We start from the raw sequence: 14,750 nt of genomic DNA on the forward strand, positions 1-14,750 counted from the left end.
TGGAGGACCACATGGGGTCTTTTGCTCAGGGGAGGTTGTCCCTCTGGTCCCTTATCACGCTTCTAGCTCAGCCTCTTTGGTCTGTTTTGCAGTCCTTAAACCCAAATGAAGATGAAAAAAGCAAACAAAGAGATGATAGAAAACACATGTAGGGACCGTGTGTTCTGTTATGGTACTTTCCAAATGCGTTGAATCCTCTGAAAGAAACATTTAGAAACTTTGCCTTCATTTCTCCCTCTTAAAAAAAAAAAGGCTGGGATAATTATGAAAGTGGTAAGACTGTTATTTGTATGCCCTCAGTTCCCCTGCTTTTGTGGTGGATGCATGCAACATGATTCAGACACCGTGCATACACCCAAACAAGTCCAGGATCCTGGGTCAGAAATGAATCTAGCGTGACTCCTTAAGCCTTTGGAGAGTAGATGATGGGACATATTTTGAATCACCAAATAATAGGATGTTGATTTGTTTGCGATGCCTGACAATACAAGTATAATTGCTTTCAGTTTGGAAACTTGTATTTACAGCAGATTCCCCCCAGCTGTATGCTTTGTTGTCTTCTAGAACCCAGTAATTCCTGACCTGCTCTCCCCCTTGATTTCAGCGCCTTTCCACAGCTCTTTTCAAGCTGAAAGGGAAATTGCATCCTAGTGCACAGCAAACAAGTATTACCGAGTTGCAAACCTGTTTCTAGGGGCTGGCCAGGAGTATGCCCTAGAGTATGTTGTATTGTATTACTGTGGATCATCTTCACACAAGGGTGGAGAGAAGGATTACTTCTTGCTGCCTGCTAGTTAGGGGATGGCATCAGAAGGGTGAGAAGAGCAGGAGTAGTCTTGGCTCATGAATCATGATTAGGCTGTGGCAGCTCAGCTGTGAAAACCCTGTGCAGGCCTTGCAGCCAAACACAGAGAATGAGAGTTTTAGTCCAAGCAAAGCTTTTGGCAGGGACTGTTTTGTGGTGTTCTACAGACCGTTGTTCATAAACAGTCCTTCTTGTTGATAGTTCTCTTCTTTTTGATTTTTTTTTGTTTGTTTTGTATTCCCCATCACTACACCCCTTTCCTCTTTTTATGGGAAACTCAGTGCAGCATCTCAGTGCAACTGTAGTTCCTTTATTGATTAATGTAGATTTAATTGCAAAAGTAGTTTACATGCTTATATTTAAAAGTAAAAGATTAATGAAAGGGTGAATAATAGTAAATACATTAAACAACATTATATAACCACATAAATACTAGTAATTGTTGCAACAGTGGATATTTTAATGACCCACACATGTTGTAAATAGGTGGTTATGAACACTAACATTATCTCTGCTCTGCCATGCTCCTCTAAACATTAAATAACCCCTCAGCAAAACCTTTTCAGTAGAGGGGTTTTTAGGTGGTAGGGTTTATTGTTGCAGTGCACCACTATGCATGGAGATAGGAAAGCCTGACAGATGGAAGGGTTTGCAGTCACTGTGGTTTGGTGGTTGCCATTGGTTTTTGTCCAGGTGAAGGAGGTTTCAATATAAAAAATGCAGGAGACAGTACTGCAACCTGTCAGGTTAGGGTAGCTCTCTGTGTGGGATCTCTCTAAATAATAGTCCTGATGAGATGATTCCTTGATACAGATATAGTTGATATAGATATCAACTTGATATCTATATATATCCTTGATATAGAAAATAGTTAAGGGTTAACTATATCAAAGATGGGGAATGGGACGGAGAAAATTCTGTGATTTACTGGTTAGACATTGTTTTCTACTAGGGAGTCAATGATGTGAGGCTCCTTTGAGCTGCACAGGTCTGTTCATGTCTTTTTTTTTTTATCTTCTAAAATCACCTCCTGTCCTAGTTTCAGCTGGGATGGACTGTTACCTTCTTAGGAGCTAGTGCGGTGCTGTGTTTTGGCTTTGACATGAGACTTTTCAGTTCCTCAGGCCTTGCTAGTAAAAAGGCTGGAGGGGCACAAGGAACTGGGAGGGGACACAGCCAGGTCAGCTCACCCGAACAAGCCAGAGCAGTGTTCCATCCCATGGGACACCGTGCCTGGTATATGCCCCTGGGGGCTGGCCGGGGCAGGCAGGTCACTGCTCGGGGACTGGCTGCGCATTGGGCCGGTGAGCAGTTGCGTTGTGCACCACGTGTTCCCTTCTTCCTTTCCCTCTGGATGTTATTCTTTCCCTTCCCCTTTTCATTATAACTGTTATTGTCATCAGTGTTATTAGTTCTTTCTTTTTTATTCTATTTCAATTATTAAATTGTTCTTATCTCAACCCCCAAGTTTTACATTCCTTTCCAACTCTTCTCCCCATCCCTGTGGGTGAGGGGGGAGTGATCCAGCGGCTGCGCGGTACTTAGTTACCAGCCGGGGTTAAACCATGACACCTCCTCATGTATGTGAAAGTATCTTGGGACTGCATAAGGAGTTTCAAGTGAGTTTGGGGGAATTTGTTTTGTGTGTTTTGGGAACCACCTCTCCAGGATGGTCCCCATCCATAGGGCAGAGTTTTGCTTATATCATGTTTTAAGGCACGTTCATCTTCTGTGTTGGTTAGAAAACATGAGTGTTAACAGTTGCAACACATAGCATTGCAGCATTTTTGGATCTAGATTAAATGCTAAGGTGACACAAAAAATAGCGCATTAAGAAATGTAACCTTTAGAAAGCCATTTTTTTCAACATTCTAATTATCATGCATTTTTCTAATTACAACCTGGCTTTCTTCGCAGAGGTCCCCTGTTTTTACTGCTACAAGGCTAGCTCTTCTGCTAGGCTCCAGTCTCAGCTGCTCTCTTGTCTGACCACCCTGTGGTCCATCTTCTCCTTTCATTTGCAGCAGTGGCAATGGGTGGAAAAGCTAGTTGTTCCTTGGTTGCTGGTACCACCCTAGGAAACTGCTACATGCCAGATGCCTTCTCATTTTGCAGCTAGGGTAATTCTGTCCCATCCGATTCCTCTTATGCATTGCCATTTGATCGATGCCTGTCTGTTAAGTTGAACTGAATACCTATGAATGCTAATGAACTCGTATACATTGATGTTCAGTTATACATTAAAATCCTGATAGAGATGTAAGTATGTGATAGAGAGATGTGTAAGTTCCTAAGCAGTAGTATTGCCACCAGGCTTTAAAGTAACATCCTAGAGGTCTTAAAATATTTTATCCTGGATGAATAACAAAAAAAAAAAAAAAAAGCCTAAATATGTGTAAAGTGAGCATAAAACAATAATTGGAAAAGGATAATAATGGTAGCGTGGATTATGTTAAGTGTCTGGGGAAAGTAGAAGTACAAGAAACTGAAACAGAAGGATGGGTAAGACTAAAGTAAAAAACCCAACAACAACAAAGTAAACTCCACAAAAGTGAAAATTCCCTCTAATCAGTTTTAACTGTGATATATTATTTCAATTAAAACTATCCAATTGAAACTATGAAAAAAAGAGTACTATAAGGTATTTGACATTCTTACAGCTCTGAGCTAGACTATTATAGGTAACTTCCATCTGTCTGCTCTATGGTATATTTTTGAAAGACTATATGGTGCTGATTTAAATGTTATGGTAATTAAAATCCACAAAAGTAGTAAACCCAACATTTTATAGTAGGTAAAAGAATAGAGCAAAGATGAAGGGAGTAGCCAGTACATCAATAACTCAGAACCAGGTTTTAAGAAAACAGAAGAAATAAAAAGGAGCTGATACTGAGGGGCCCTTACTGAGGATGCAGAACCCAAACATAGCCTAAACCTTTTCTTAAACAAATCGTAACAGGCATCTCTGTTAACAGCAAAACAGATTTAAAATGGAAAATAAATAAAAAAAAGTCATCAGTGCAAAATATTGACATTGGAAATCAAACGTGAGAACATATTGTTCATCAGAATTTTGTTTTCCATTTTAATCATCCATATGGAAAGGTGGAAGAAAAGCCAACTGTGTGTAGGGAAGTGGGGGTTATCTCCTACATGTATTTGTTGCAGAATCGCTTTTTCTTTTGCTTTCACACTTACTGCCTCAAGCTGTTCACATCTTCTTTCTTGCCATGCAAAACTATGTTTAGCAAGACATATTTGGAATATGGATGAGAGAGAAAGCTGGAAAGCTGAAGGGCAAAAGAGTATTTAAATGCAGTGTGGCCTTTTGCCTCTGTTTGGCTTTTACCCTTGCAGTTTATGGTGACAAGGAGACCAGCAGTCATTGCTTGTCCATGGCATCATCACATCATGCATCACTGTCAGGAGAAGAATTAAAACTCTTAGCACATGAGGTATTTCAAAGAATCCTAGAAATGCAATGCTTAGTATGGTTAGGCCTAATTATACAATCAGTGGAGGTTTTGGTTGCATGAGGAATGCAAGATCAGATGTAGGATCATTCTTTCATGTCTGAAAAAGTGAAATGATGTCAAGTTCAGCAATACAGGAAAAATGGATGACAGATTTGTGAATTAAGAAGGGAAGACAGTGTGCAGGTGCTTAAAAAGCTGTCTGCAACAGTGTGAAATGCAACTAATTTAGGGATTCCCACAATTTGTCTAGTCAAAGTGTTTTCTAGTTGCATACGGGTTATGGTTTTTGTAGGGATTTTAAGTCAGATGTGCCTAAGTAGAACTGACAAATACCAGGAACATGAGGACATTATCTTCCCTTTTTCCTTCTCTTCTGCCTTTCCTCCATTGTGGTTTGGGAAGGGGGTAAGAGTGTATATGGAGTGCACAGTGCAGTACTGTGTCGAATTATGCCCAGTCTCCTGACTAGCTGATACCGTGCAGTGATGCAAAAAGAAACTAGCCCTGCTTCTGCATCCAGGGACTGTGTCTAATTAGCCAGCTATATTTTCCCTGTTTCAGAGCTTATTTGTCCAGAGCTACGTTTCTTAGACATCAAGCACAGCTAAACCATAGAGGCATAGTCATAAGGGGCAGCATTTAGGTCTTTCTTCCTGAGTGAAGTCTAAATAGCTCCTGACAAGGCAAGAAGCTTGAAAAATTGCAGATAGGCAGACATGATATCAAAACAGCCATCCTCTGGATTTTTGATAACAAGAACACCAAGTTTCTTAATTCCCACTGTTTCCAATATGATATTTTCCCAACACTTTCTTTAAAAGTCAAAAATATGTTCTTCGGAGAAGAGAACAAACCCTTGGGGTCAGAGTCTTCACAAACTTATTTTTAATGAATGAATAAATATATCTAATCCCTGTAGTGAATGTCCCAATAGACAATCTCTCAAGGGCTTGACTGGCGTACATCTTGCCTCCTACAGCAGGGACTGAAACTTTCTTTTAAGTCCATCACCAGCTGATCCTATCTCCTCAGTCAGAGTCAGGCATCTGATGGTTGATGAAATACCATAGACATGTTTATGGGGAAAAACCAAAATCTTTTGTTCGTTTTAGTGAACTCACAGATTGTAAACTTATTTGCCATGTTAGGCAGGAGGAATTTGTCAGGTGATTTTTATTTTTTCCCCTGTTTTTAATCTAGAAAGGCTTCTTCTGTGCATACAAGTAGACCGTTTCTGAATTTATTGCCAAAATTGTGCTTATCTTCCTCAAAAAAAATGTCAAACCAGAACTCTTAAGGAAATGTTAATCCCTTAAAGTGACTTTAAATCACTTAAATCTCTCTAAAATCCTATTAGAATTAAACATATATTTCCTTAAAAGCTTGATTGTAAATCCAAGTTTAAAAAATGGGCTAATAATGTTTATATGATAATTTAAGGAAATCATGATTGCTGTCAGTTTTGACAGTGCACATGATTTCTCCTGGTCTAATTTTTATTTTCTTTTTTCTAAAGTGAAGCATTAAAAAGTAGGAAGCAGCTTTGTGCTCCTTTTAACAAGAATAATGTCATTATACCAACAAAAAGAAAACTCTTTTGCCAAAGCCATTACCTGCAATCAAGGGATTATAGCTTATTGGCATTGCGCATACACCACGTGTCTGAGGCATTTCTGGAGGCAAACAGAATTTTTCCAGGTGAGTGCAAGCTGAATGAACAAGGTCATCTTCAGTTGGATTCAAATGATTTTAAATCTCAGATCTACAAGACTCTATACTTGTATATAGAATATGCAAGTAGCTGTTGCTGATGTTGCCTCAAACTGCCAATAGTTTGTAGCTGAGCTACTCAGGTGTTTGCATTAAGTGCATCATTACTTTTGTGATGGCATAATCAGTGACTGAAGCTTCTTACTAAATGCATGAAATGGTAAGCACCTCACTCCCTGAGAATGAATTTGGAAAGCTGCCTGAGTTATATATTGCTGAAGACTGAGGTAGTGGGACAATAATTAATATACTGCTAGAAAGCAGAGAAATTTCACATCTAAGAATGTTTTCAGCGATGTGCCAAGAAAAGGGATTGTTCCTCATAAATTAACATTAACATGGTCTCTGCTTAAAGATAGTTAACTCATAAAAGCTAATTTGAGTAGAAACCTGTTCTGGATTCTTTGTAGATACAAAAAGATGCTCTTCTATTTTTTCCCTCATCTTTCTTCAAGACTGCAGATTTATCTTCTAACCAAACTAATACACAGTTTCTCTTAAAAATTATTTTTTTCCCTTTGATTTCTTTAGATAGCTTGATTCTAATTATATTGCCTAGGAACCTGAGTTCAATCTGTATATCAAAACTTAGCAACTTTTCAGTTTATTGGAAGATTGGCTTTGGGGTTTTTTTGGGGGGGTTATTTTTCCCCTCTTTCTTTCTTTGGGAATAACTCCTTAGCTACTCTGAATGTATTAGTTTGTGACTTCTGGTTTGTGTACCTTAAACCCCTGTTGAATTCATTAGTTTAGCAGTGGGATTAGGCTGAACATAACAGGGTGCTTAAGAAGTAAAATAAGGGAAAGGCTTCCTTTGAATAGTGGATAGATCTTGTTCTGCATAGCTATTTGCTTATTTTCTTTCATCTTGTACCTTTGTGATTCTGTTATTTTTTCTGTCCTACTTTTTCTATTCTTATCTGCAATTTTCACTTCTCTCTTCCTTTCATTCTGCAAATCGTTGTCTTGAGATTAATTTAAAATTATTTCCTTCAGTATCCTTTAAAGCACATTCTTATCTTCCTCATACATTAGATGTATTAAATCTTTCTGACATCAACATTACCCCTTGATTTAATTACAGCCCTGAATTCAGTTGGGTGTCATGTAGTCTTGGATAGATGTAAAGCAATATTAGTTTTACAATGCTACCTTATTTTTCACTTTGCTCTCCTGTAAGCATTTTCTTTCCTATAAGAAAGAGGGTTTTTTTAGTGCAAGTGGTCTTGCAAAATATTTATATATGAACTGCTAAAAGAAAAGTAATAGAGACATAGTGCACACCTATTCTTTTTCTTGTATGTTATCTTTAAGCCTAACCTAGTGATGAATCTCCCATATAATCATTCCTGAAGTGCACACCAACAAAAGTGTCTTCCTTCATCCTCTGTAAATGAATTGGTTATAGTTGTTATTCTTGAGCTTAGTGCTTGCAGTCATGATAAAAAACTCATCAGCTTCTTAATTGGTATTTAGTGTTGCAGCCAGATTCATCTGTTGCCATTGTACTGATACCAGCAAATTAGATGAAGAATTATTTGAGTCTTCATTTGTGAAAATTACATTGGTCCTCTAAACCAGATCTGTTTTATGAATGGGAAGTTCAGTAAGAAAAAACAGTGAGAAAGTAAGAAAATTCGGAAAAAATGATCCTTCTTATTGAAAACGCACTTTTATTGTTACTTCATTTTAGGTAACATTCAAAGCATCAAGATACTCTGTTTCACCAGACCTAAGATTTGTTCTTCTTGCATATGATGTTAAACAGGTAAGCCAACTATTTGTGATCAAAGAACTTCTAAATTAAAACCTGAATTAAAACCTTGTTTTGTATGTTTCGTCTGCGATTCCACATAATATAATATAATCAATGTATTTGATTTCTCTACCCAAAACCTTATGATGCAATGATGGTGAAGTGTGTATTTAAGAACATACAGAAAAATTGCAAGGTTCTTAGCTAAGGTAAATGCTCATGGCTCCTTCAAAGTGTCTTGCTGGTTTTTGGTGTAGAAGAACCCTTACACTGTTCTGTTCCTAGCTGATTATGTGAAAGCCTATCTTTTTGAATTCCTTCTCTTTTAAACAGCTGTACATGTCATTTATGGACTATACTAAAAAAAAATAAATCAAGGTTGATTCATGTCATGGAAGTTTTATTGTTGGCTTCGGTAGTCCGAAAGTCTCTTGGACTATATAATGCAGTATATTCTTTGTTTCTCGTAGTATTTAGATATTTTGTGGGGTATTGTGTTGTCAAAAAGAGTTTCAATCAATACTGTCATATAGAATTTTCTGTAATAAATCTTTGACCACAAACAAAGATAGTTTTTTATTAATTTCTTCTGTGCATATTGGTGTTTGTATCGAGTGCTGTTAAAAAAAATGAACTGTTCGCCATTACAGAAAAGTTCTGGATTGATACTCAGTAGTTATTCAAGCAAGTTTGGGTTGTGGGGCTTTTAAAAATATTTATTTATTTTGGAACAGTAAAATTTACAAATACCTGTTCATACCTGTCACCTTAGTATCAGAAGTCAATGTTAATTAATGAGAAAAAATTACTATTGTTTATCACATTATACTACAGTACAGTAGTTTCCTTATTGTTTTTGTGTTGGTAATTTATAATACAATAGCAGCTTATTGTGGATTGCAATTCATAGAACAATAAAATACTCATTTTCAGTCAGTATACAAACCTTTATGACCTCCTGGTAACATTGCCATATTGATCTGTATACCTGCAGCTTTAATTGTATCTGCAAAGTGGAAAATGTGCTGAAAGCTGACCTGAAATATTCTACAAGTGTTGATGTAAAATGACTCATTTACTTGGTACTAGATCCAAGTAGGGTGTTCTTCTAGCAACTCTAGTGGATTCTGGATCAAGCCTTTTTAGCAATATGCATATATCGATAAACTAGGAAAGAGCTGCAGCTGTTGTCAGCTTTTATTGTGAAGGGTTCCAGTTTCATTCCTGTCTGAAGAATCCTTGCTCCTTGATGGTTCCCTTCTTGGTTGCTGCTTATTGTGTGAAAGAGTTTAATAATCCCTCACACTTACTTAATTTCCTTATTTGACCTATTGAAAATTTCATTTTGGATGGGTTGGTCTGTTTGGGATTTTCTTAGTAATAGCACATATAGCTAATCTAGAAAAATGAGAACATGAAAGTATCCGTCACACTTTATTACATCTAAATGTAGTAACATCAGGGATGGATCCCTGCCCCACAATAAAGATGGTCCATTGATATGCAGATTGCTTGCAATGCATGCTGAATATATTCCTTTGCAGTAGAACTCCCTTTACATATTTCATTCTTGGTTTCGTTGCAAAAATAAACTTTTCATTCCTTTTACAGGCCAGTTGCTGGTAGGTACTTAGAGGAATGAGTTTTGCAGCATTTACATCTTCCATCTAGTGGTTTCCTTTGCTCAAGTAAATTGGTAAGAAGTAATTAAAATGAGAAATGAACAGGGCTTGGCAATCAATCTGTGATGGTAGTCCAGGATGGCATAGCATGAGGTTTGTGATTCTTACTCTCAAGTGCTCCAGCTGGGCTCATGGCTTTCAAGCCAGAAACATACCGTGATTGTTGCGTCCTCCAGAAGTGGTGGTGGCTGTGCTAAAATTGGTTATTAGCTGGATGTTGTCAGTCAGATGTAAGTAATAATAATGCCACTGAGGTCTGTTACCTTCTGAGAAGAATCTGTAGCTTAGGATGGAAGCAAAAATAGACGAAGAGTGAAAAAAGTGAATTCTGTCAGAAGTTACAGAAAATATTATTGTGAAGATGTGGTAAAAAGTCTCTTTTTCCACCAAATTTTCTGATTCTTAGGATACTTGTTAGGCTGGTGAGGCACTTCTGTATTCTCAAAACCTGTAATGCCTTGGAAAGCCTGTTGATTTCTTCATAAATAATGCTTTTGAATATTGTGAAGGTTTAAGTTAGTGTTTGGTCTTCTTCCCCTCCCCGCCTTTTTTTTCCCCTCTTCCTTAATCATAGCTACTTAGTGGGTCTGGATGAGAGGAAACCCACCTGTCTACCTTATTCCTTTGCCCAGCTGTTAACTAAATCATTAAATATATTGCCTATAAAATTAATATTAAACAGCATGACTTAATTGGAGATTTTCAAATTATTTCAGTAGAATCAGGTCAGATTCTTTCATTATATCTCATTCCAGTGTAACTTTTTACAAAACTGAGGATTTGCTTGTAGTCCTGTATTACAACACATTGTTGAGTCTTTAATAATACTCAGTTTATGGAACTACAAGTAACTTTGTGTTAGGTGTCCTCAGCATCTGTTATAAATTCCCACAGATCTCTAGGCTTTATTACCTATGTTTGCCCCTTATTTTTCCTTCTTTGTTAAGATTTAGGTTTATAATTGCACTGTAATATATTTGATGGGATTTCTGCTTTTGCAGACTGTAAAGACTTTGGGTTTTTTAGATGGTTGTTTACATACATTAATCTGTGTTCTTTGTAACATACAGTAATACAGCTGGAACACATTTATTAATCAACAGTTTTATAAATAAGCCAGTGTGTTTCAGCTGAACAGATTGGAGAAAAATAGAGACAAATGTTTCTTCAAGATATTTTGTCATGAAATTGTAATTAGAAACAAGGTTATTTTGATATTTGGATTAAAAATAAATGTTGAGTTAAATTAAATAGTTGAATATTTATTTTACTGTTGTCAGCATTTTCTTTAATCTGTTTTATGCTTGGAATGGCAAACTTTAATTAAATTTGCAGTTGTTTCAGCACAATTAAGAATGTCCTCTGCATAACGTGACATAAATCTGCATGAAAATAAGCCATCTTTGAATACAAAAGTAATAATTGAATGAATCATTTAAATCATGCTTAATAGAAGGAAGAAAACCATTTCATGTGGCTTAACAGCTGTTTTGGTGTAGCTCTCTAAAGTTCATATGGAAGAAAATTTCTTTGCTTTGGAATTTAAAGTGTTGTAAATTGATTTCTGGACATCAGGTTCTGTCCATCTAGATCATAGCAGGTCACAGAATGTAAGCCAGTATTACTGGCATAAGCACTGTGGCTTCTGGCTTTTTCTTTTGCAACAGAAGGCTGTGGCACTTTTAGAGGTACTTTCTCTGTTTTCTTTGCTGCAGTACTCCATAGTTTTCCAGACTTCTGAAATGCTTCCATCAATTCTCTGAGTTTTTTGACTTTGCCATAACTTGCATGGATTGACTGTGTGTAGTTCATATTTCTGTCACTTGTCATAATTTGGTTGGGAACACTGAAAAAGTCTCATTTTGCAAGGCAACAGATCAGGACGTATGAGCTAATTTGAGAAATGAATGCTTACGTTCCTGCAGAGTGTCCTGCCATCCTGATTCTTCTGGGACAGTGTGAACACAGCAGCAGGGAGACCATTGTACGTATGCAGAGGGGATAGTTTAGCAGTGCTATGTCTTTTTTATTTTCCTTTGAAGATTGTCAAGGTATGAGCAAAGAACGTGATGCTCTGAGAGGCAGAGCATCCAAGCCAGTTGAGATTTCCAGAGGAAAGGTTGCTTTTAATAAAGACTGTGTTAAAATTACTTTTATTTTTTTTCTTACTCTGTTGGTGGTATTATTCACAACTACCAAAATCAGATTTGTAGATTTGATTAGAAAATGAAAGTCAAACACTGTGTTCTTGCAGTAATTTGCAATTAGCAGTGGAGTGAGCACTGGGGTCCTAAGAAATTCTTTTGCCATTGGGGAACTTCAGTGTCCCTCAGCAGGAGCTTGTACCTTGCAAGTTGTCCCTAGAGTCTGTGTGAAAGGAAAATAAGCTTTATTCTGGATATTAGTGGGTTTTTTTCTCAGACATCATAGGAATGTTCTCCCTATGCTCTTGCTAGGATATAATATGGCACAGAAGAGCAAGTGAAGAAGTAAATGAGATCAGTTGCTCTCCTTCTTTGAAAGTCCCCTTCTTTTTTCTCTAACTTGATTTAATAATCCCTTCCTTGTGATTTTGTTTTTCTTTTCTTTTGCCTGCTTTCAAATCCCTTTTGAATACCAACTTTCAGGAATTTTTCCTACTTTATTCTCTTTGCTATTACTAATGCAGCATTTTCTGCTTTCAATGCAAGATGAATTATGTACGGGTTTTTTTAGCTTTTGGTTCAGAAATGTGCTTAAAAAACAGATTAAAGTTCAATTCTAGTTTAGAAGCATAAGCAGTTATACACTCTCTAAAAAAAGGAAATGTCTTCCTGAATTAGGGCTTCAAACTTGTAATCTTTTTTAGCTAGAGAATTTTAATAAAACAATGTATTTAGCTTAAAGCACTGTGAAAATAACTTAAGAATTCTTACAGTAAGATCAGGATGAAGAATAATCCAATCTTTTTCAGGAAGGTAGGAGAAAAATATTTTTACATCTAAACATCATTCATTCAGTAAGAATGAAAAATATTTCAAAAGTGTGTCTGAATATTTGTAGTTTAATGTATTGAAGTAAAGATGAGATTCTGAAGCAATGAAACCCTCAGAGAAAGAAGTTATTTTTCTGCTGTGTGCTGATGCCTGTCATCACTTTGCTGCTATAATATCTATTTTTAGAGGATAATGATAGGGAGTACTGACCACAGTCTACAGCAAATGGAGGACAAACGGCAACAAGTGACACACAGGTCAAGCTTTTAGAGATTGCCTCTGATACTGGCTTACTCGAGTGCACTGAAAGGATCTTCAGGAGTTTGTCTGCAGATTAGAAGAATCCATGAGGGGAAAAATTCAATGAAGTCTTATATTACTATTATCTGTTCTGCATTAGGTTATTATCTTTCAATCAATTAGATGGAAAGTAAATGTTCAATTGTCAGTAGTTGTCTTGGTCAGTGAAATTAATTATTGAATTTTTTTTCTGCAAAAATCAAAGGATGAAGAAAGTATGTTGCAGTATGTCTCAATTTTAACCAAGACATTGTTTAGTGTTATGTGTGCAGCTGTTTTCAATAAGATAGTTTATACAGTGCTTATGAAAATCTGATTTTGAAGAGCATTACCTGAAGTACCAGCTAATGGTTGGAAACATACACAAGAAAGATAAAATCAAATCTGTCTTCTCAACAAGATTACTCCATGCAGAAGAATAACAAATGACTTCTTAAAACAGCAGTGATATGGACAGCAATATTTTATGTAGCACTGTCTATGAAGTAAAGAATTGATATAATATTTATATGATCAACTTTTTCCTCCAGAAATACATGCTTCTTTATCTAAGCCTGTTTTTCATGTGTTTTTACTTGGGTGCTTAGGGTGATTGTTCCTCTTTCATTTACTCATTTTGAGATGACTCCAGAAGCAAGTCATGCACGTGCATACTCCTGAACCTACAAGATCAGAAATAAGAGCGTGATCCAGACATGACTTTCCCATTCACCTTTATTTCTTATCAAGAACATGAAAGACCAATTTTTATTGGCTTTAGAGCACTGAGGGGAAGAAAAATAAGAAGTGAATTTTAAGTGAGATGCATCCTTAAAATTTGAAGTTATTTCCTGCAAATATTTTTGTCATATATTTTATTCCTCTCTAAGGTATGGCAAGATTAGGTGTTAACAAGTCAGCTATTGAGAAATTCATGAAAGCGGGCTGTTCAGATTTTTCCCTTTTAAAGGCTGTTGGTTTATGTTGAGTTGAAGTTTTAGCTGGACAGATTAGAATTTGTTAAGGTAATAGGCTGTAGGTGATCTTCGCATACTACTCATCTATTACACATTTTTTACTTTATTTTATATAGCTCCACATGTATGCAAGGTATTTTAAAGATCTAAAAAGACAAGGTCTTTGTTTATGATGATGTGCTTTGTAGCAAAATGTGGCAATATGAATTTGATGACGGTATGTTCTATCATGAACTATGCCACAGGAGTGAGTATTCATGTGAATACATAGTGTTGCACTTCTATCCAGGGTTTCATGCAAATTATGTGGCAAAACATAATAACTATCAGTCCCCATAAATAGAAGATGGAGAAAATAGAGTCTATTTTATGTTGAGAATTATGGGCATTGATGTTTACTTAGTATTTGTCTGATAAACAGCCTTTTCACATTTCATCCGTGTTGAGTTACAATCCTGTAAGTACTTGCATTCAGTTCACCAGACAGTTACTATTTACTCGAAGTAGCAGGGTTATTCCTGGAGTATCTGCATATCTTTTGTTTGCATTGGTTGTCTTTATATATGTGTTATTATGTTATTATATTATATATTATACTGGTGTATTTGTGATGGGGCGATGGTGCTGCTCTCTGCTGGGGCATTACTATGATCACCTGCAGAACAGCAGGTAAACTCTCACAGTTTCTTCCTTGTAAAAAAATCTGAATTAGAAAGACAGGGAAAGAGGGGTACTATTTGGATGCTCCCACTGTTGTTTTTTTAGTCTATTATGAAAGCTACCATGTTACATACATGTCCATATGCATCCACTTACCTTTTTTTCAGAAGGGTTTTTAAAATTTCTTCTAGAAAGTGCTTGATTTCATCAGCTGATATGTTGATTCATATATGCGAGTTCAGCCTTTTTTAATGGTTAAAAAATAATAATACATCACCCTCCATTTTTCATAAGAAACTACATGAGACAAGGTGTTGCTGCTTTTCAAATAACTTACTGGGTTTCTCTGTTCCATTTATACTTACAGGGT

The 14,750-nt window shown here is 36.4% G+C and overlaps 1 protein-coding gene across 2 annotated transcripts in view; it reads left to right on the forward strand.

Moving 5' to 3' along the window:
- Positions 1-14,750, forward strand: part of DPP10 (dipeptidyl peptidase like 10) — a 551,325-nt gene that overhangs the window by 399,075 nt on the left and 137,500 nt on the right. For both annotated transcript variants that reach the window (XM_037398165.1, XM_037398164.1), the window contains exon 5: positions 7,745-7,819. In XM_037398165.1, coding sequence (XP_037254062.1) covers positions 7,745-7,819 — 75 coding nt within the window. The remainder of the gene's footprint in view (positions 1-7,744; positions 7,820-14,750) is intronic.

This window comes from Falco rusticolus, chromosome 8, assembly GCF_015220075.1.
Source record: "Falco rusticolus isolate bFalRus1 chromosome 8, bFalRus1.pri, whole genome shotgun sequence".
Taxonomy (NCBI): domain Eukaryota; kingdom Metazoa; phylum Chordata; class Aves; order Falconiformes; family Falconidae; genus Falco; species Falco rusticolus.